Raw genomic sequence first — 21,718 nt, forward strand, 5'->3', positions numbered from 1 at the left:
TTTCATACATGTTACAAATATTTCTCAAGGATACAATGTCACATATTAATTTTAAAAACTGGTATTTTGTGGGTAAGACATTTGAAGACACAACCTGGAAAATATGATAGAACCAACAGATGTTAAATCAAGTTCTTTTAAGATGGAAAATATTTTCAAGGTAGGGAACTGTCACCGCAGAGTAACCCCAAATCTTTCAGCAAGCCCCAAAACCTGTGAAATTAACCAGTGTTCACAGTTGTGTTTGCTTTCAAAAACGGAGGCTGGAAGCCAGTAACCACAAACAAGCCACAAGATGAGAAGGGAGCTCAGCAGTGCTACCCTGACCTGAACCTGAATCCTCGCCTCATTACCATATTGTAATCTCTGCCCGGGGGAGGCGGGGGGCGGGGGCGGCGAGGGGATGAGGGGTGGAGGTGCACTTAGCCGGGGCACATAAAATGCTGGGGTGAAGGAGAGACTGCACACACTCCAGTTCTCCCTGGAAAGCCCCATCTTTCCAGGAATCCCCTCCCCCAGTCTCTGCCTACTACCCTAAGACATCTTACAAATCCCTCTTCGCCCTACCCCTTCCCTCAAGAAGGTGCTTTGATCTCAGGCTCCCCTTCTACATTCCTTGATCAGTGATAAAGTTTCTGCTCTGCTTAACCGAACCTGGTCTCATTTTATTGGCATGAACGGCACCAAGCAAGGAAAAAAACCTACTGGGATCCAAAACCCCCTTGAGGGTCGGTAACAGAATCAGTACAAAGGATGCAAGTATGAGCTCCAGAATACAGATGAAAATGCTCAGCAGAAAAACAAACAAAAAAACTTGTCGAAAAGTGGCTGCATCCAGACCCTGTCGGATCCTCACAAATGACAGCTTTTTACCTCAGGGCATTTGATAATATCAGGCTCAGGCTATGCCAGGAGTCAGAGTCCCAGCTCAGTTGGCTATATCGGGCTGTTCCTTCTCCAGGGTTCTCAGGAACTCTGCCGTCGATGCCTCGGGGTCTCTGGTGAGGGGGAGGGGCGGCAGGCCAGCGATTTGGGGCAAGGGGTGAGAGTCAACGAAGCTGCCACTGTGATGACAGTGGCCCTGAGATCCCTCTCCTTACCCTCCCGCCCCGCCGTAAGTGCTGGTGTCTTAGCCTGTGGGACATCCCTCCCCCCGCTCCCTCTTCCCACCCCCGCCAAGCCTGCCCCTTCCTTGCCAGAGCCAGAGGGCTCTCCTTGCGCGCCTTCCGTCCCCAGTCTGTTCGGCGAGTCCAGGGACATCGACGCTTCAGGGCCGCCAGCACATTCCCCGTGTGGATGCCCACGACCTCCCAACCGGGCCGAGCTTGGGATTTCCCTCCCAGCCTCGGACCCTGGTCTGTCCCTCTCTGCCTGAAGGTCGTCTTCGCCCTCGCCCCTCTCCGCGCGCTTGGGCCTGGGGGAGAGCAGTGCCCTCGGCGCTCCGCACCCCACGGCCGGCCTCCGGTGTCCTCACGGGGTCCCCACCGCAGGGGATCCCCCACCACGCCTTCCCCTGCCTCCAAGTAGCTGCTGTCTGACCAGGCGCTCCTGTCGCCTCAATGCATCCCGCCCGACGTGGCCCCTTCCCTCCCGACGCGTCTGTGACCACGGCCTCAATGACCTTGTCCCTGCCCCCGGGCGTTGGTCTAGCGCGCGCTGCACAGGCGTCCTCCCCCTCCCTGACGACCCTGTCTCCTCCTTCCTTCCCTGGGGCCGGCTGCCCCTCCCCACCCCAGCCTCACTCAGCCTCTCCCCGCCTACCCCTTTCTCTACGCTCACGAGTCTGAAGGAGAGCGGCCCCCTCGCTGTCTCCCGCAGCTGGCCCTTGGAGGTTCCTGGATGTCGCACGGCTTCCTCCTTTCCGGGACCCCTCTCCTTCCCTGAGTGGCCACTGACGCTCCATCTCTTGAAGGGTTACCCCTCAGCAGCTTGCGCCCCCTGACGCCGCCTTCCCTGTTCCTAGGGGCGGAGGGAAGCCCTATTGCCCACCCCCCACCCCCAGTATTCCCCAGCACGTGTGTGCACCGCTGTAGATCCCTTCTCTCCTTAGACTTAAGGCCCCTCTCGCTGACACCGCCTCCGCTCCGGTTCCTTATGCTCTCCTTGACCTTATTTTTCCGGCCAGGCCGAAGTTGTTGCTGGATCCCAGGCTCACAGTCCAATCCCATGAGAGCGGCCTACCGGGTGCGGTGGGGGAGGGCAAAGACATCCACGCAGCAGCAGAGGTCACATACAGGCCGATAGGAAGGCTCGCCCTTCTTGGCCCAAACCGAATGACTTAGAACTCCATCATTTCACCATGCCCATTCTCCCCAGACTTGAATTTTTAAGCCTTTTAACGCTAAATGGACGACTTTTTCTACTTTTAAAGGAATTTCAGGAATTATGTTGATGGTATCACGTTTCGCCTCTGCAAGCTCTCTAGCTTTATTGCCTGTTATCTCTATACCCTACTCCCACTTGCCTGCCCTTAGAGTTGTCCATTCCATTCTGTTTATCTTCCGTTTTTATGTGTTCTTGCCAAAAAGTGTCTTGTTTTGCTGACATACCTTTTACATTTGTGTAAAAGGAATTGTATTCTCATTCCATTTATTTTTCAATGCTAGGATTTTAAGATTGGTTCATGTACCTTCTGCCCCTTCTAACTGTTGCCCCTTGGGCCCATCTGCCTTGTTTTACCCTTCCCTTTACCTACCCTGCTCCCACTAGTAACAGTGCAATAGGCATTCTCATAGTGCCCCCTTATGCTTCGCTTCTCAAACAGGGTGCAATGTATCACCTGGGAATCTTGTTAAAATGCAGGCTCTTGGCCAGGCACGGTGGCTCATGCCTGTAATCCCAGCACTTTGGGAGGCTGAGGCGGGTGGATCACCTGAGGTCAGGAGTTCGAGACCAGTCTGGCACCAACGTGGTGAAACCCCGTCTCTACTAAAAATACAAAAATTAGTCAGACTCGGTGGCAGGCGCCTGTAATCCCAGCTACTTGGGAGGCTGAGGCAGGAGAATTGCTTGAACCTGGGAGGTGGAGTGCAGTGAGCTGAGATTGTACCACTGCACTCCAGCCTGGACAACAAAGCAAGACTCTGTCTTAAAAAAAAAAAAAAAAAAATTGCAGGCTCTGATTCAGCCGGTCTGCAGCAGGGCCTGAGACTGTATTTCTAACCAGCTTCCAGGTGATGCCTATGTTGCTGATTCTGGGACTACATTTTGAGAAGCAAGGCCCTTATAGACCTCTGTGAAAATGCATTCTGGGATTCTGGGTCCTAGGGTATATGCTGATCCAATGTGATGAGTATTGCCCATCTGCTCTCCAGTCTGGCTGCACCTCCTTACCCCATACCAGCTGGGCAGAAGGGTAAAAGGTATATATTCTGCGGGCAAAGGAAGAAGGTCTTCTCCTTGCTGCTGCCCACATCCCATCCACCAGTGCATCTGGTCAGGGCCCAAGACTCCTCTCCCTCTTCATTGGAATGGACCCAAGGCTCCAGAGCAATGTCTCTGGCTAGCAATGCATGGCCAAGTCAATGATGGATCTAGGCCAGGCAACCTGGTCTCCGCCCTCACCACATGGGATCCTGAATCCTCAGCCCGCCAGACATCTAGATTGGTTTGACTCATAACCTCCCTAGGCTTGGGCTTTAGCTCTGATAGGAGCTCTTGAGAAGCCATGGGGTCTTCAGTTAGTCAGGTTGTTTGTGTTTCCTTTGCCCCCTTCACCTTCTCTTGAGTAGCCTGGTAGGACTCAGATGGCCTGGCCTTGCCACTGGCAAATGGCTATCCTGGGCCTGACTTCTCATCTCTAAAATGGGATGGTCACAGCATAGCTATAATTTGTGGTGCTAGGAGCGGTCCCAGGTCCTTCACTCACATGCCAGAACCCTAAGACAGGAGTTCTTGCTTAGTTTTATCCATGAGGAAAGTGAAGTTGAGGAAGGTTTAGCAATTTCCACTAAGGGCATGGAGCTAGTAAGTGAGAGTGCTAGTATTCAAGCCCAGCCTCAGCTCATACACCAAAACCCATCTAACCATGAGACTATGTCAGCCCCATGTCCTACCTTGCTCTCGCTACCAGGCCATAATGCAGGGAGAAATACAAAGAAACAGAAAGGAAGGACTGGACCTTGGGTTTTGGCACTGATGCTGAAGGCATGTAATCAGTGGCATGGAGGGTTGCAAAACTCTAAGGCAAAAATGAACCAGGGTTCTAGGGACCAACCCCAAGGCCCTGAGTATTTATGGGGCAAGAGAAGAGGACCTTGGGTCTGGGGTTTCAAGAGCAAGGATTTTAGGGTTATATATAAAGCAGGGATCAGAACTGGGCAGGAGTTGGGGATGGCCAGGGATTGGGTGGGGGTCAGGTGTGGATAAAGTTGTCTATCATGTAGCTTACTTGGTAATAACTCAATGTTTTGTTGGAGGGGCCAGCAAGTGAACGAATGGCCAGCATTCAGGGCATCAAAGGATTGCCCTTTCCAAAGCCCTTCTGGTGCCTGAGCGGCTTGCTGGGTCAGTTTTGGAAACCCTGGGACTGTGCTTTCCCCACTTACACAGCTGTGCAAGCATCTCCTGGCACCCAGCCCCAGGCCCAAGCATTTCATAATCAAAATAGTTCAACATGTGCACATTTTGAGATTTCATGGCACATGACCTTTTATATCTTGTCCACACTTAACCAACCTCTTGTTTACCATTTTAGGGCCAAAATTCTAACCAGGACAGAGAGTTGATCTGAAAGCCCAGAGAAGCATCCTGTTCCTTCAACAGTCTTTGGGGTCAAAAGATCTTTTGAGCCTACCGAATGTTCTTAGAGGTGAAAACAACATCTTACAGGTTTTTGGTTTTGACAAAATGCTTCACAAATAGATATTGTCTTTGACTCACAACAACCCCATGACAGAAGTGGCCCACCTAACATTGAGACTCAAATGAATTAATTGGCCAAGGCCACACATTGTGTAAGTGGGTGAAATGAGACTTCTTGATCATTTTCCCATAACAGACCTTGGGATTCTTAGAGAGTGAGTAGGTACTGTCTGACCCCAGTTGGCCCATTTCTCAGACTTGGGGATGCGGACTGAGGCAGGAAGTAGGAAGTCTAGGGAGGAGGATGCCTGGGCTGCAAGGTTTGGAGGCGAGGGAGTTGAGGTCTCCTGGCTTCTGGCCAGCCTTCTCCCTGATAGATTTTTGTCACTGGGACCCTCTCTAGAGTCTGTGGTTCTCCTGGAAATGAAAAAAGGGAATTGCTGGGAGGAATGGCAAGGCCAGGGGTGCCCAGGTAGAAGTTTTCAGTGAGTCTGAAGCTGAGACAGCTGAGTGACTGTGAAAAAAAGATGCTGTCAGTTGCCAAGAGGGCCCCACGGGTATCATCACATCCATATGGGCACTGTCAGTGGCTTGGTCAAGCTCTGCCCCTGGCTAAGCAATTTCCACCAATGGCTAAGCCATCTGTTCTGCCCGCTCTTCTCAAAGGCCCCAGCCCCTCACACCAGGAACCTGCAGCATTGACTTGAGGAAGGAGTCCGGGGTCAGGCCAGTCTACCTGTTCGGGACTGGGGGTCTGGGGCCTGCCAAGGCAGGGGGCCCTTATCCCATTGCCCTCCCTCTCCCCACAGGGTCTCAGGCCCTAGGCCAGGGCTCAACAGACACAGGCAGTGGGATGGGGTTGCCCTTCTATTGATCCAAATCCTGAGTGTAGCCTGGGTGAGTCATGGAGGTGAGGAGGCCCACGAGGCTTAGCAGTGTGGAGAAGAGCAGCAGGAAGGAGGCCGTGAAGAGGAGGGCAGGCAGGGCACTGAGCACCAGCAGCAGGAGAGCCGGTAGCAGGTGGCGCCACACGGCGGCCACGACGGGCCACAAGGAGCTCAGTAGGTAGGAGCCAGTGGTGAAGAGTGCATGGCACAGCATCAGTGCCAGCAGCAGGTAGAGTATCCCCTCCAGACCCCACAGCAGGCGCTGCAGCGGTTGCCGCCAGTTCGAGGTGCTCCACCACTGGATCCAGCTCGGGGGCACGTGGCTCACCCACCAGCGTACCCAGCCATGCCTTGTGACCCAGGCTGACCAGGGCACTGCCTGCTGTGGCCCCTCGCCAGCCCCGATGGTATCTGTCTCCACTCGCGGCTGCTGCATCACGGCTGGTGCACCTGGGGAGAGGGCCAGGGCCTTGGAGATGCCTGGGACCTCGGGGCGGGGGGCAGAGAGGGGGTACAGGGGTCAGGAGGGCACCAGTGTGGGTGGGGTGGGGCAACAGAGTTGGGGTCTGGGACTTACCTCTGGGCAGTTACCTAAGTCATGTTGCTTCCTGCAGCACCCAGGACGGCCTGGCAGGCAAATCCAAGTCCCCACTCTCATCTACCCCCACCCTTCCCAGAGGAGCCCCTTTGTGACCCGGGCTGGGGTGGGGTCCAGCCAAGAGAGGAGTCACTGCAGGGTGTGAGGCCCACCCGAGTCCCTCTGCACAGACCCTCCAGGCTGGCAGGGGAGCCTCAGAGCCCCGCAGATGTAGTTTCTCATGCTTTCTCATGGGAAGCCCTCCCTGGATCCCCGTCCCTTCCCTGCTTTCCCTGCTGGCTGATACCCACCCCTTTCCACCCTGCTCTCCTGCAAGTCTTTCTGTCTGGACGTTCATTCTCTAGAGCCACAGAGGAGGTCAGAGTGACTGCCCCCAACCCACAGGCTCTGAGATGGCTGCCACATTCTTCCCCAGGCTCCCTGGCTTGTATCCTGCCTTCTCTGGCGGCCCCAAGACTCAGACCCGGGTATCTGATACCTATATTATAGGACTGGAGGCCCTGTGAGGTTCAGGCTGGGAAGAAAGGGGTATTGTCCCACCTGCCCAGCCAGGAAGGAGAAAAGGGGGCATGAGGAAGCAGGGTGGCCATTGTATATTTGAAGGACACTGAGTTGTGCGGAGGGGCTCTCAGGCCCAAGGATGGAGACAGAAAGCCAGGCCAAGCAGGGTCAAGGGCATGCCGCAGGCTCTCAGAAGCGGGCCCAGCCCCATGAGCAGCAGCAGCAGCGCGTCCTGGAGGCTAAGTTGTCCTGAGACTCTCCCCATTTGCAAGAGTAGAGCCTCCTGCTGTCCTGGACCCTCACCGGCCCCCTGACTCTGGCCCCTCGTGAGAAGTTTGTGCTGTGGCAGAGTGCGACCTGCGGGCCTGTGGAGAGAGAGAGGGTGGCAGCTGGGTTTAGGGAAGTTGTCCACTGGCCTGCCCGCCTACAATGCCCACCTGCCAGGCTGTTGCCCACTTACCTATGGAGCAGGTCAAAGGCGAGGAAGCTGACCAGAAGCAGCAGCAGGGCTGGGCCAGTTGTGGAAAAGACTGCCCGGATTGTCAGCCCTAGTGCCCCCAGCCCTAGGACACTGTCCAGGAGCTGGGCCCAGTTAGGGCCCCAGGAGGACACACGTGGATGCACTGGACTACCCAACCCCTCCCCAGCACCCAGGCCCCTAGGAGGAACTGGGATCGGATCCTCAAGGGCTTCGGGTCTGGGTAAGCAGAGCCGGGTCATGGAGGGAGGTGGAGGTGACAGGAAGAACTAGTGCTGAAAAAGATTACAGGAATGGGAGTTGGGGAAGGGGTAGGGCCCTGGCAGATACAAGGGTGAGCTCGGAGTGGCGAATTAGGTTCCTGCAGAGTCTCCCCCTCCCCCATACTCACCCACCAAACCCTCCTCACTTCCTCCCACTTTGGTCAGCATTCTGGGACTGGGCACCTGGGGCATTGTGACTTGTTGCCAGGTGGGGCCGTGGGGTAGGGAGGGGGCTGCTGCTGCTGCTCTAGCCTCATAAGCAGCTGGTGGCCTAGGTGGGGCTTAGCTGGGAAGTCAGGGATTTCTGAGAACTAAGACTCATCCTCTTGCCTTTGCTAATTCTCTGCCCTAGGGCCCTCCCTTGGGGATCTGAGTTGTCAGGAAGGCATTCTAACCCCATTACTATTTGGGCATCTGTCCAAGGGAGCAAGGTCTGCTTTCTTCTTCCTGTGAGTTTGCAGAGCTGCATGTCCAGGGGCAAGTCATTCAATATCTCTGTCCCCAGCTATCTTCCCTGTGGGTCCTTCTGGGGGATTTTTCAGGCCTGCAGTTCCAGATTGCAGAGATGGGCTCTGCCAGGAGACTGCCTGAGGCTTCTGGGGCGGGGCTGTCATATAACCTGCTAAATGGGGGTGGGAGAGGAGGGGGCTGTTCAGGTGTTCTAAGCACTACAGTTTATAGTGGGTATTATGCATACTGGGTTTCCAGTAATGAGGTAGAGGACATGAATTTAAGAGGACTATGACCTAGTAACCCACATATTAGAGGTTAAGGTTACACTCAGAATGGAGTTATATGAACTTATAACTGAGAATGGAGTTATATGAATGGAAAATGAACATATAATGAAGGGGTTAGTCACCTCGATTATCAGTATATCATATTACACTGATAATCTGTAAATGGGTGGTAGCCATAGGAGTCCAGCGCATCTCAGTTTAGTGACTTGAGAGGCAAGAGTGGAAATGTGTCATAATTAAGAGAACTTAATCTTTGCCCGCATATCATACTTTGAAGGAAAACTGGTAGGGGTGGCAAAAAGGGAGACAGTGGCCATACAGCCCCTAGGAGAGGAGGAGACAGAACAAGAATCAGGCTGCATATCCACCTCTAGCAGGCCTTGCCCAGAGACCAGTGTCACCAGTCCTAGCGACCATGCACTGATCGCTCTTGCTCTGGCTGTTCTTGCTTATCCAGCAGCTGGACTTTCGGAGTAGATTTGTCCATAACGGGATAAGGTATAGCAGAAGATCCCAGAATTTTTTTTTTTTTTTTTTTTTTTTGCATTAAGTTCCAATTGTGTTTGTAAAGGAGCATTAAGGTCTAAGATTGCCAATTCCCTGAGCCTGATCAACCCTGGATGCATCCACACAATTGCATTCCTGGACATACAGACCTGGGGAGCATGTCCTGAAGAGTCCACCAAGATGAGGCTACTCCATATTGCAGGGCATGGGGGGATCGGAGAGACTAAAGCTCCTTAAAGATTTACTATGCACCAGGTGCTCTCCACGCATGTATAGGAGAGTTCTGTCTGTGATTTTCTCAGAGTTTATTTTTTATTCAACAATCATTTATTTAAGTGCTTCTTACGGGCCAGGCACTGTGCCAGATGGTGAGTGTATTAGGCCATTCTTGCGTTGCTATGAAGAAATACCTGAGACTGGGTACTTTATAAGAAAAGAGGCTTAATTGGCTTGCAGTTTTGCAGGCAGTACAGGAAGCAGGGTACCAGCATCTGCTTCTGGGGAGGCCTCAGGAAACTTCCAATCATGGCAGAAGGCAAAGGGTGAGTAGGAGCAAGGGAGAGAGTGGTGGTTGGGGGAGTTGCCACACACTTAAACAACCAGATCTTGAGAAAACTCACTATTTTTTTTTTTTTTTTTTTTTTGAGACGGAGTCTCGCTCTGCCGCCCAGGCTGGAGTGCAGTGGCCGGATCTCAGCTCACTGCAAGCTCCGCCTCCCGGGTTCACGCCATTCTCCTGCCTCAGCCTCCTGAGTAGCTGGGACTACAGGCGCCCGCCACCGCGCCCGGCTAGTTTTTTGTATTTTTTTAGTAGAGACGGGGTTTCACCGTGTTAGCCAGGATGGTCTCGATCTCCTGACCTTGTGATCCGCCCATCTCGGCCTCCCAAAGTGCTGGGATTACAGGCTTGAGCCACCGCGCCCGGCCGAAAACTCACTATTTTGAGGACAGCACCAAATGAGGTATCCACCCCCATGACCCAAACACCTCCCTTCAGGCCCCACCTCCAACATCGGGATTTGAGATTTCAACATAAGATTTGGACGAATATTCAGACTATATCAATGGGTCATAATTTCTAAAAAGAGAACCTGAGGTGGGGATACTTGTACACATGGTTTATTGAGGGAGTGCTCTCAGGAGGAAAATCTTTTTTTTTTTTTTTTTTTCGAGACAGAGTTTCGCTCTTGTCACCCAGGCTGGAGTGCAATGGCACCATCTCAGCTCACTATAACCTCTGCCTCCCAGGTTTAAGCGATCTCCTGCTTCGGCCTCCCAAATAACTGGGATTACAGGCGCCCGCCACCACACCCGGCTAATTTTTGTATTTTTAGTAGAGACAGGGTTTCACCATGTCGGCCAGGCTGGTCTCAAACTCCTGACCTCAGATGATCCACCTGCCTTGGCCTCCCAAAGTGCTGGGATTACAGGCATGAGCCACCCTGCCTGACCAGAAGGGGAAGATTTTTAAAAATGAAGAGACTCTTCAGAATTGAAGGACATGATTCTCTAGACCATAAGTTTCCACCAATTCACAGCACAATAAGTGAAAAAGGACTAGCTAACACCAAGGCATATAATGAAATTCACATTAGCAGGGATAAAAAGACACTCCTAAGAGCTTCCATCATATAAAAAATCACATACATTGGATCTGAAGCAAGAATGGTATCACACTTCTAAACACCAGTACTCGTAGCTAGAAGACAATAAATGCCCTCAAAATGATTTCCAATACAGAAATGTATATGTCTAAATGATTATTAATTGGGAGGGTAAAATAATGACATTTCAATTATACAAGTTCTCAAAAATTTGACCTTGCATATACCCTTTCTTAGAAAGCTACTGGAGGATGTGCTTCAGCAAAACAAGGAATTAAACTAAGAAAGACAGCAATATGGCATTCAATAAATGAGATTAAACACAGAAAACGGATGATGAGAAAAGCCTGGGATGTCAAATATACTCCCGGGTAAAGAAAGTAACCAACCCAGCCTGAAACCAGAAGATGTGCTCCAGGAGTGATGTCTCCAGAGGAAAATGAAATCAACTGATTATTAGCTATGTTTGGATATATTGAGTAAATGTTCAGTTATATTGGAAGCTTTGGGATTGAATTAATGACTGGTGCCTAGAAAACTAAGCAAATGATAAAAACAAAGTAATTACTAACTCCAGGTAGCACAAAAAGTTAAACATAATATTTATTTATTTATTTATTTATTTATTTAGTTATTTATTTAGTTTTGTTTTTTGAGATGGAGTCTTGCTCTGTCCCCCTGGCTGGAGGGCAGTGGCGCGATCTCGGCTCACTGCAAGCTCCCCCTCCCGGGTTCCCGCCATTCTCCTGCCTCAGCCTCCCGAGTAGCTGGGACTACAGGCGCCCGCAACCGCGCCCCGCTAATTTTTTGTATTTTTAGTAGAGACAGGGTTTCACCGTGGTCTCGATCTCCTGACCTTGTGATCCCCCTGCCTCGGCCTCCCAAAGTGCTGAGATTACAGGCGTGAGCCACCACACCCGGCCTAAACATAGTATTTACATAGTCATAACAAAAGCACTGAATATTGATTCCAAATGGTGATTTAGCTTTATGAAGACGGAAGGAGGGAGTGTATGTTTGTGTATCTGGATGTGCGTATTGAGGGGAAGGTGGTAGAAAAACTCCTTTTTTTCATAGCAGAAATCCACAGATAATAACTACGTATAGAAAAATCAAGAAATGCACAGTGGCTCACATCTGTAATCCCAGAACTTCGGGAGGCTGAGGCGGGCAGATCACTTAAGGGCAGGAGATCAAGACCAGCCTGGCCAACATGGTGAAACTCCATCTCTACTAAAAATACAAAAATTAACTGGGCATGGTGGCAGGCATCTGTAATCCCAGTTACTTTAGTGGCCGAGGCACAAGGGTCACTTAAGCCTGGGAGGCAGAGGTTGCAGTGAGCTGAGATCTTACCACTGCACTCCAGTCTGGACAACAGAACAAGAAATTGTCTTTTAAAAAAAAAGAAGAAGAAGAAAAGAAAAAAAAAAAAAGAAAAAAAGGAAGTAACAAGAAATCTAAGCATAGAGAAAAATATAGGAGAAATAACAAAAAGAACTAAAAGTGCTTGGCTTGGGAAAGGCATAGAGCAGAGTCTTCTATTACAAGCCTAAATGTGATTTACCTTTAATACTATATTGTAGCCTGGATGTCTATGGAAAACTGTATGAAGATTTCTCAGATAACTAAACATAGATCTACATTCAATTCAGCAATCTCACTACTGGATATCTACCCAAAGGAAAATAAGTTATTATATCAAAAAGACACCTGAATACATAGTTTATTGCAGCACAGTTCACACTTACAAAGATATGGAACCTATCTAAGTGCCCATCAACTGATGAGTGAATAGAGGGAATGTGGTGTGTGTGTGTGTGGAATACTACTCAGCCATAAAAAAGAGTGAAATAATGTCTTTTGGATGGAACTGGAGGTCATTATTCTAAGTGAAGTAACTAAGGAATGGAAAGCCAAATACCATATGTTCTCACTTATGAATGGAAGCTAGGCTGTGGGTTTGCAAAGGCATACAGAATGGTATAATGGACATTGAAGGCTCAGAAGGAGGAGGGTAAGTGGGGGTTGACAGATAAAAAACTACATGTTGCATACAATGTACACTACTTGGGTGATGGGTGCTCTAAAATTTCAGACTTCACCACTGTACAATTCTCCCTTGTAACCAAAAACCGCTTGTACCCCTAAAGCAATTGAAATAAAAATAAAAACTATGTTGTAGCCTGGATAACATAGCGAAATCTTGTCTCTGGAAAAAAAAAATATATGGCTGGGAGCAGTGACTCACACCTGTAATCTCAGCACTTTGGGACGCCCAAGGCGGGCAAATCAGGAAGTCAGGAGATTGAGACCATTCTGGCTAACACAGTAAAACGTCGTCTCTACTAAAAATTTCATGTGCCTCAGCCACTCAAGTAGCTGATGAAATTTTAACACAGTGAAACCCAGTGTCTACTAAAAAATTAGCTGAATGTGGTGGCACGTGCCTATAATCCCAGCTACTTGGGAGGCTGAGGCAGGAGAATCGCTTGAACCCAGGAAGTGGAGGTTGTAGTGAGCCTAGATCACACCACAGCACTCCAGCCTGGTGACACAGTGGGACTTCGTCTCAAAAAAAAAAAAAAAAAAAAAAAAAGGTAGAAATTAGCTAAGCGTGGTGATACGTCCCAGATACTTGGGAGGCTGAGGTGGGAGGATCGCTTGAACCCAGGAGTTCGAGGCTGCAGTGAGCTGTGATCACACCACTGCACTCCAGCCTAGGCTGTGGGAAAGAGAGTTTCCGGGGTGCCAGTTGAGTTAGTCTTCCCTATGTGAGACACCCATGGGAAGTCATGGGCGGCCTCTGAGGAGAAACGTCTCCTTATTGCCTTCATGTCTTTATGCCCCAGAGCATAACCACTCAGCGGCATTCCACAGGTTGCTCAGGCAGATAACACTCCCTTGAAGCAGTGGAGTATACTCAAACATCTTGGCTCCTCCTGAAACCCACTCCCGCCTGTTTAAGTCCTGATAAGTTAAATTTTTTTTTCCTTTTTTTTTTTTTTTTTTTCTGAGACGGAGTCTTTCTCTGTTGCCCAGGCTGGAGTGCCGTGGCACGATCTCGGCTCACTGCAAGCTCCGCCTCCTGGGTTCACGCCATTCTCCTGCCTCAGCCTCCCGAGTAGCTGGGACTACAGGCGCCGGCCACCATGCCTGGCTAATTTTTTGTATTTTTAGTAGAGACGGGGTTTCACCGTGTGAGGATGGTCTCGATCTCCTGACTTCGTGATCCGCCCGCCTTGGCCTCACAAAGTGCTGGGATTACAGGCATGAGCCACCACACCCAGCCAGTTAAAGATCTTAAGTAGTTTAGACACTCGCCTTTGCTCAAGGAAATTCATAGAAACCGCCACTACTATACGTCTTATCAAATGACTCTCGAGTTCTCCTTCACTGATTAATCCTTTTCCTCATCCCTTCCTCCTCCTCCCATCTGCCCTAAGAACAAAGAGCTTGTAAACCAATAAATTGGGCGGAGCCTGAGAGCTCTGGGCCCTGAGCAAGCCTCCGATGCTCCGGTCCCTCCCGTCCGTGGACTCGCCTTTTAAACGCTTATTCTGCCCCTTTCTAACTCCTTTGTCTCCGCCGGACTCGGGGTACCCGCTAGGTGGTATGGGGCTGTTTTCCTCAACAGAGCAGGACAGTATCTCTTTTTTTTTTTTTTTTTTGAGACGGAGTCTGGCTCTGTCGCCCAGGCTGGAGTGCAGTGGCCAGATCTCCGCTCACTGCAAGCTCCGCCTCCCGGGTTCGCGCAATTCTCCTGCCTCAGCCTCCCGAGCAGCTGGGACTACAGGCGCCCGCCACCTCGCCCGGCTTATTTTTTTTTTGTATTTTTAGTAGAGACGGGGTTTCACCGTGTTAGCCAGGATGGTCTCGATCTCCTGACCTCGTGATCCGCCCGTCTCGGCCTCCCAAAGTGCTGGGATTACAGGCTTGAGCCACCGTGCCCGGCCCAGGACAGTATCTCTAAAAAAAACAAAACCAAAACTATATTTTGTAGCATTTTGATAAAAATGACTTAGTTACAAAGAACAAATCAACAGTCATGCTATGGAGATCAGGAATATTCCTTCCCAGGATAAATGAAACGTTATGTGGATATACTCTTGTGGCTTAAGATAAAATTACCAGTGACAGCATCAAATACCAGGGATAAAACTCAGAATGTTGTGAATCTCCTGCATTTCATGTGGAGGTGCTCTAAACCACCACGTAGTGCTTCTCAGCCTTTAACACGCATATGTATCTCCTGGGGTTGAATCCTCTGGGAGTCTTGTTAAAATGCAGATTCTGAGGCCAAGGCGGGAGGATCACAAGGTCAGGAGTTCGAGACCAGCCTGGCCAATATGGTGAAACCCCGTCTCTACTAAAAATACAAAAATTAGCCGGGTGTGGGGCGGACGCCTGCAGTCCTAGCTACTCAGGAGACTGAGGCAGGAGAATTGCTTGAACCCGGGAGGCAGCAATTGCAGTGAGCCGAGATCGGGCCACTGCACTCCAGCCTGGGAGACAGAGCGAGACTCTGTCTCAAAACAAACAAACAAACAAAATGCAGATTCTGATTCAATAGGTCTGGGACAGAGGTGTTTTTGTTTTGTTTTGTTTTGAGACAGAGTCTAGCTCTTTCACCTAGGCTGGAGTGCAGTGGAGCCATCCCAGCTCACTGCAACCTCCACTTCTTGGGTTCAAGCGATTCTCCTGCCTCAGCCTCCCAAGTAGCTGGGATTACAGGCATGCACCACCACGCCCAGCTAAGTTTTGTATTTGTAGTAGAGACAGGGTTTCACTGTGTTGGCCAGGCTGGTCTTGAACTCCTGACCTCAGGTGATCTGCCCAGCCTCAGCCTCCCAAAGTGCTGGGATTACAGGCATGAGCCACTGCACCCAGCCTGTTCTGCATTTCTAACAAGTTCCCAGGGGATGCCACTGCTGCTGGTCTTCTGGTCTTTAACCACACTTTGTGAAGCAAGGCTCTCAAAGACCTTGATGTACGTAGGAGAGAAAGCTGGGGAGGACAGTTATTAGGGGAGAATGGGTGCCTGGGGAGATGCTACCCTGTGCATCCTGGTCCCATGTGAGACTCCACCAATGCTCACCTACATCACAGGGAGTGAGTTCTGCTTTAGCATCCAGGCACAGGAGATTAGAGGCACAGGCAGGCAGTAGATTCTACTACTTCATTAGTTGTACTGCTGGACACACAGTTTCCTTTCTTTTCCTTGATACTGTTTTATTCCATCTAAGTATGTAGGAGTAACAGGGCTGTGTTATGCTGTTTTCCCCACCTTTAATTCATCTGATTAATCTAGGAGCCCCCTAAGGCCCCACATTATCTCACTTTATCATCACAGCAACCCTGGGAGAAGGATACGGTTCCCATTTTACAGATGAGGAAACTAAGTCTTAGGGAGGTGAAACTACTGCCCAAGGACAGCCAAACAAAATACATGTCAGAAGTGGGACGTGAAACGAAGCCTGTGTGTTACCAGAGTCAACCTATCCTCTCCCACTCCAACCACCTAACCACACCAGGGAGCTGGCAGGAGATTCCTAGCCCACCCCTTACATTAAAATCTCTTTTAGGCAGGTGCCACTATCCAGTCCTTTTCAGTTACACCTAGCGAGACCACGAAAGATCTACCTGGCTCCTGGTAGACGAGATCTGGCTATACAGGTACCTGGGTGCAAACCTGCCCCTCTGCCCCAGGAGCTATCACCTCCAGATCCTGATGCTTGTACCTTTGCAGTCCCAGGTAGCCAGTGGCAAGGGCCAGGGGTGGCAGCAGGGCTGGGAGTGGAGAAGAGTGTGAGAAGGTGCTGCGGGGCTCAGGAGACACAGCAGGGAACCAAGGAGTCCTAAGGGTTGCAATAGGGCAGAGGGGCACGGAGTGCAGAGTGGTGGGAAGGGGAATGGGGGGTGGGTGCAGGAGACATAAGGGGTGGAACATCCTAGCCACACATGGTGGCTCACATCTGTAATCCCAGCACTTTGGGAGGCCGAGGCGGGTGGATCACGAGGTCAGGAAATCGTGACCATCCTGGCTAACACGGTGAAACTCTGTCTCTACTAAAAATACAAAAAATTAGCCGGGTGTGGTGGCGGGTGCCTGCAGTCTCAGTTACTCTGGAGGCTGAGGCAAGAGAATGGCATGAACCCAGGAGGTGTAGCTTGCAGTGAGCTGAGATCCCGCCACTGCACTCCAGCCTGGGCAACAGAGAGAGACTCCGTCTCAAAAAAAAAAAAAAAGAAAAGGAAAAAAGGTCTGCATCCTGCAGACCTGGCCCCTAAAAGATTGGTGAGAGGGTGCCAGCCACTCCACCCTAGTCACTTTGGGAACTGGTCTTTCAGTTCATGGCCTGCCATGTCCTCTCCTGCAAAACCTGGCACTGTTAGGGAGGTCCTTTCAGCCCTACTTTGTCCCCTCTAACCTTGAATATGTTATACACACACTTTATGAGAGCTGACTAGGGACCAGGTGGCTGTTCTAGGCTCTGAGGTGCAGCTGTGGACATTTGGGTAGAAAGTTCTTCTGGCGGGCTACTTACCTCCTGCTGGGGCGGGGGAAACCTGAACAGCCAACAGGTAAGTATAGCAAGATCATCTCAGTGTTGAGTGCCTTTAAGATAATAATTTAAACGGGTGGGAGGATAGAGTGTGTAAAGTGAGAGTTTGTTTTAGTCAGGGTAGTCAGGGAAAGCCTTTGGGAGCAGGTGATGTTGAAAGGAAATCTGACTGAGAAGGCAAACTCCATGCACAAGCGAAAAGGCCAGGCGGCTAGTTGGGCTGGTGCGTGGGAGGAGCAGCTAGAATGCCAGAGTGACTGGAGGGATGGGAGCCAGGGGATAGGGAGGCAGATGGAACGGGAAAGACGTGGGCAGGAAGAACTTGGTCATGAAGACCTTGCAGGTGAACCCACTGGGGACTTAAGCCTGGAGGAACTTGACACAATTTGCCTACTGTGTGGGGAAGGGCTTGGAGGGGGTGGGGGCTTCAGGAGGCTGAGATGTCCCGTTTCTTGTGCCCCCGCCCTTCTTTCCTGAGAAACATGGATGGGTGTGGGGACCAGAGACCTAGAGGTGGCCAGATTGGTCTTTGGCGGAAGGCTTAGCAGCCCTCGGGACCTGTTCTGACTGTGGCCTCCCACCTTCGGGAAGCATCCGCGCCGCCCATCTGCCCCAGGGAGTCCCAGCTGTGCAGCGCTTCCCTTGAATATCTCTCTGTCCTCCCATCCAGTGCCCGGGATCCGGCAGCGCCGTCGGGGCAGGGCTCCCCGAGGCGGGACCCAGTTGTTCGTGGGCCATGTGGGGTCACTCCCTTTCGGGAGTCCTCTAGCTCTTTACGCTGTGTGAGTGGGGCAGCCCAGACGCCTTGAGAAGCTCCAGGACCGGTGCCTATGAGGTAGTCCCTGCTGGTGGTGGGCCCCAGTCCCAGACTGCAGTGCGCTATTTCTTTCTGGGGTTCGTGTGAGCGTGGGCCGCCAGAATGGTGCCGACAAGCTGATTTTGGGTGATTCTTATCATTTATACAGATAGTGGCCCCGCAAAAACCATTTGCGCAGGGCCCCGCTTACGCCAGATGATTGCCGGCCACTTCTGGGCATCGCTTCTCACTTCTCGTGGGGATGGGAGCATCTCCCTGGAGGGCCCTTTGCAAAGGCCAAGCGCTGGCCAAAGGCACACCACTGGACGCATTTCCTTCCTTCTGGGGAGATGACCAGAAATGGAGGATCCAAAGGGGGTCCTGGAGGGAGGACGGAAAGGGCATCTCGGGATCTGGGCAGCCTCAGGGCTGCCGGCTCCCCGAGGAGAATAAGAGTTGGGGGCGAGGAGCTGGAGGGGAGGTCAGGGCGCGCGTCAAGCCTTGGCTTCTCCACCCTAGCCCCAGCCCGCGGGCTATCGCTCCGGCTTCTCTCTCCGGGTTATGTAACCCCGGGACGGGACGTGGCAGCTGGGTGAGTGAGGGAAGGAGTAGGGGAGGGAAGGGAAAGGAGAGGAGGGGCGGGGCCGGGGTTGGTGATGGTGGTGGGAAGCGCCGTCACGCCGCCTCTTTTTGGGCCCCTTGAGTTGTCTTTCAGGAGGATTCCGGGACCAGCCCTCTCCCCAGGCGCCGGGTCGGCCCCCAGCCCCGCCCGCCGCCTCATTTTCTCTTCACTCTTTTCCCTCTTCTGTCCCACCTGCCCTGCCAGGGGGCCTCTGGCTCTGGATAGCTTTTCCTCTCGGGTTGTAGTTTCCTTCCCAAAGTTCTCAGCTTTGCTACCTCGCCCAAGTCAATTAGCCGCTCTAAGCCTCAGTTTACCAGTTTGTAAAATGAAGTTTGATTGAGAGGCCACGTGCAAAAGTCTTGGCATAGCACATGGTACAAAGTAGATGCCTGCTGCGGGCTGAGGGCCTCAAGGGGCTAAGTGAAATGGTATGTGCCAGGCGGGGTGTCAGAGCCCCGGCAGCGCAGCTAGGAGTGGTTGGCTCCCGGGTGGTAAAAGAATTTACCAATAGCAGTATAGGTTTGAAAAGTTTTATTAGATGGAAAGAACTCCGCAGCAGAGCACAGCAGGGCGCTTCAACAAGAGAGGCCTGAGTTCACTTGCAGGGAACTGAAGGGTAATTTTGACCACATTAGTTATGTAAGTCATAGTAAATGATATTCTGAGTTCCTCAGATAAGGGGCTTTGCCTCCTGATGGTCTGCTTGATGACCACCAGGTGATCCTTGCTCTTCTCATTTTCCCACTGATAAATATTTTGGGCAAATCTTTGACCCTTTGTATTTCTCCATGCCCATGTCTACTTGTCTGTTAGGATCCCAAGAAAGGGAAAATGGCACAGTGAAGAGGGGTGCCCAGTCTCTCTGGCTACTTCCTGCTGAAAAGGGGCATTGAAAGGATTAGTTGCATTTTTTCCTTTCCTGCTTTCTGTCATGAAGGGAATGGAGGGTCATGAAAAACTTGTTCGTGGAGGGAAGGCCAGATTCCAGAAAGAGGACCCATGAAAATGGAAGTTGCTGTTGCAGGCTGGTATTGGGATTGCATAGTCATCTGTAGGTGGAATCATTATAAGCTGGAAGATATAAGCGTTAAAAGGCAGGAATTACAGGCATGCACCTCTGTGCCCACAAATTTTTGTGTTTTTAGTAGAGACAGGGTCTCACCATGTTGGCCAGGCTGGTCTCCAACTCCTGACCTCAGGTCATCAGCCTGCCTTACCTTGGTCTCCCAAAGTACTAGGATTACAGGCATGAGCCACCACATCTGGCCCCGGGGTTTCAATTTGTGTATTTATGCATGGCCTCCACCAGTCTAGCTTGGAAAAGGGCAGGGCTTTTGGATAGTTCCATACATACAAAATTATTATTTCTTTTTATTTTATTTTATTTGAGACGGAATTTCGCTCTTGTTGCCCAGGCTGGAGTGCAATGGTGCAATCTCAACTCACCGCAACTTCCGCCTCCCAGGTTCCAATGATTCTCCTGCCTCAGCCTCCGGAGTAACTGGGATTACAGGCATGCACCACCATGCCTGGTTAATTTTGTATTTTTAGTAGAGGTGGGGTTTCTCCATGTTGGCTAGGCTGGTCTCAAACTTCCGACCTCAGGTGACCCACCCGCCTCAGCCTCCCAAAGTGCTGGGATTACAGGTGTGTGCCACCACGCCCAGCTATTGTTTCTTATAATTAGAAAACTTAACAGGTTTTATTACATATTTTTTTCATTCCTTCCAACGGAGAAGTTACCATATGATCCTGTCTACCCCTACCTCTGTTTGGGCTAGCATTGGCGGCCTGGTATTGCCAATAGGTTCTGTGCTGGGGATAGCTTCTGCCCAGTTCTGTTATTAGGATTGGGAGCATGAGTTTCATCTGCCCACGCTAAAGACTACATGTGTGATTTTTTTTTTTTGAGTGTGTGAACAGCAGGTAGTTAAGACCACAAATACATCTTGCCAGGTTAAATCAAAGGTGACAGTTAAAGTCTGAAATTCTTGAATGAACTTAGAGGGATCCTGACTAAATGAACCAACTTGGATTGAATTTGCAAAAGATCAGACATGATCAGAAAAGGGACATGAACTCAACTTGTTCCCAAATCTTCATTAGCCATCTCAGCAAGAGGCAAAATATTTTGGGGATTTCTCTGAGGACTCTGTGCTGGTAGCATGTGTGACTCCCCTGAGAGTATGTGAAGGGGAGAAAGTATATGGGTATGTGGGTGGGAGATTGACTAGAGAATGGAGCAGATGGAGAGGGTGTAGGTGAAGAGTGAGCAGGTTGAGGAGGGTATAATAGGCAAAAGGAAGGATCATCTAAGACATCAGAATCGGGGAGGGAGGAAGTTCCTTGGAAGCATACATGACAATTTTTATGTAATTTTGGGTTTGGGTTTGGGGGTAAAGCAAAAAAGACCTCAACATATGGGACTTCTGAATCCTTTCCAAGGTTCCGGCAAAAAATCAGTTAAGTTGTAAAATAACATTGCAATCCAAAGTTTCATTAATTGGCCAAATTGATTGATTAGGGAGCTTGTATTGAACCCAAGCAATATTACAAACAAAGTATTTGCTTTTTAAAATCTTATTTATTTTTTATTTTTATTTTTTGAGACGGAGTCTTGCTTTGTTGCCCAGGCTGGAGTGCAGTGGCGCCATCTTGGCTCACTGCAACCTCCACCTCCTGTGTTCAAGTGATTCTCCTGCTTCGGCCTCCGGAGTAGCTGGAATTACAGGCACTCATCACCACGCCCAGCTAACTTTTGTATTTTTTTTTCTTTAGACATTGTTTCACTCTTTCGCCCAGACTGGAGTGAAGTGGCATTCCAGTTGGCCCACTGCAACCTCCGTCCCCAGGTTCAAGCGATTCTCCTGCCTCAGCCTCCGGAGTAACCGAGATTATAAGTGCCCGCCACCGCGGCGGCTAATTTTTTTTTTTTTTTTTTTTTCTGTATTTTTAGTAGAGACAGGGTTTCGCCATGTTGGCCAGGCTGATCTCGAACTCCTGACCTCAGGTGACCCACCCGCCTCGGCCTCCCAATTTGCTAGGATTACAGGTGTGAGTCACTGTGCCCAGCCAATTTTTGTATTTTTAGTAGAGTCCGGGTTTTGCCATGTTGGTCAGGCTGGTCTTGAACTCCAGACCTCAGGTGATCTGCCTGCCTTGGCCTCCCAAAGTGCTGGGGTTACAGGCATAAGCCATTGTGCTCAGACTTATATGCTTATTTTTAAGAGTTTGTGGGTCAAAATGAGACCAATGGGACTATTTTTTTTTTTTTTTTTTTTTGAGGCGGAGTCTTGCTCTGTCGCCCAGGCTGGAGTGCAGTGGCCGGATCTCAGCTCACTGCAAGCTCCGCC

At 50.6% G+C, this 21,718-nt stretch overlaps 2 protein-coding genes across 3 annotated transcripts; both read right to left on the bottom strand.

The window, feature by feature from the left end:
* Positions 1–2,398: 2,398 nt before the first annotated feature.
* On the bottom strand, positions 2,399–6,381 carry TMEM239 (transmembrane protein 239). 2 transcript variants are annotated; one of them, XM_001114406.5, is made up of 2 exons: positions 6,268–6,381; positions 2,399–6,177 (listed from the first exon to the last, which is right to left on the bottom strand). In XM_001114406.5, the coding sequence occupies exons 1-2, from the start codon at positions 6,346–6,348 to the stop codon at positions 5,671–5,673; spliced, it is 588 nt and encodes a 195-aa protein (XP_001114406.1). In that variant the 5' UTR covers positions 6,349–6,381; the 3' UTR covers positions 2,399–5,670. The 2 variants fall into 2 exon arrangements, with proteins under 2 accessions (XP_001114406.1, XP_001114368.1); XM_001114368.5 differs by having other exon boundaries at positions 4,625–6,140; positions 6,268–6,319.
* A 481-nt stretch (positions 6,382–6,862) lies between these two features.
* C10H20orf141 (chromosome 10 C20orf141 homolog) lies at positions 6,863–7,509 on the bottom strand. Its single transcript, NM_001194749.1, has 2 exons — positions 7,250–7,509; positions 6,863–7,154 (listed from the first exon to the last, which is right to left on the bottom strand). Exons 1-2 carry the CDS (start codon positions 7,507–7,509, stop codon positions 6,917–6,919), a joined length of 498 nt encoding a protein of 165 aa, NP_001181678.1. The 3' UTR covers positions 6,863–6,916.
* Between the last annotated feature and the right edge of the window lie 14,209 nt (positions 7,510–21,718).

Source organism: Macaca mulatta, chromosome 10, assembly GCF_049350105.2.
Source record: "Macaca mulatta isolate MMU2019108-1 chromosome 10, T2T-MMU8v2.0, whole genome shotgun sequence".
Classification (NCBI taxonomy): domain Eukaryota; kingdom Metazoa; phylum Chordata; class Mammalia; order Primates; family Cercopithecidae; genus Macaca; species Macaca mulatta.

What these genes read in the sequence shown, in the direction of transcription:
- C10H20orf141 (NM_001194749.1), bottom strand. Translation starts at nt 7,509, where the DNA reads ATGACCCGGCTCTGCTTACCCAGACCCGAAGCCCTTGAGGATCCGATC. An exon ending in GCCTTTGACCTGCTCCATAG is followed by an intron (nt 7,155 to 7,249) that starts GTAAGTGGGCAA and finishes CTCTCTCCACAG; the next exon opens with GCCCGCAGGTCGCACTCTGC.
- TMEM239 (XM_001114406.5), bottom strand. Translation starts at nt 6,348, where the DNA reads ATGAGAGTGGGGACTTGGATTTGCCTGCCAGGCCGTCCTGGGTGCTGC. An exon ending in ACTTAGGTAACTGCCCAGAG is followed by an intron (nt 6,178 to 6,267) that starts GTAAGTCCCAGA and finishes CCCCGCCCCGAG; the next exon opens with GTCCCAGGCATCTCCAAGGC.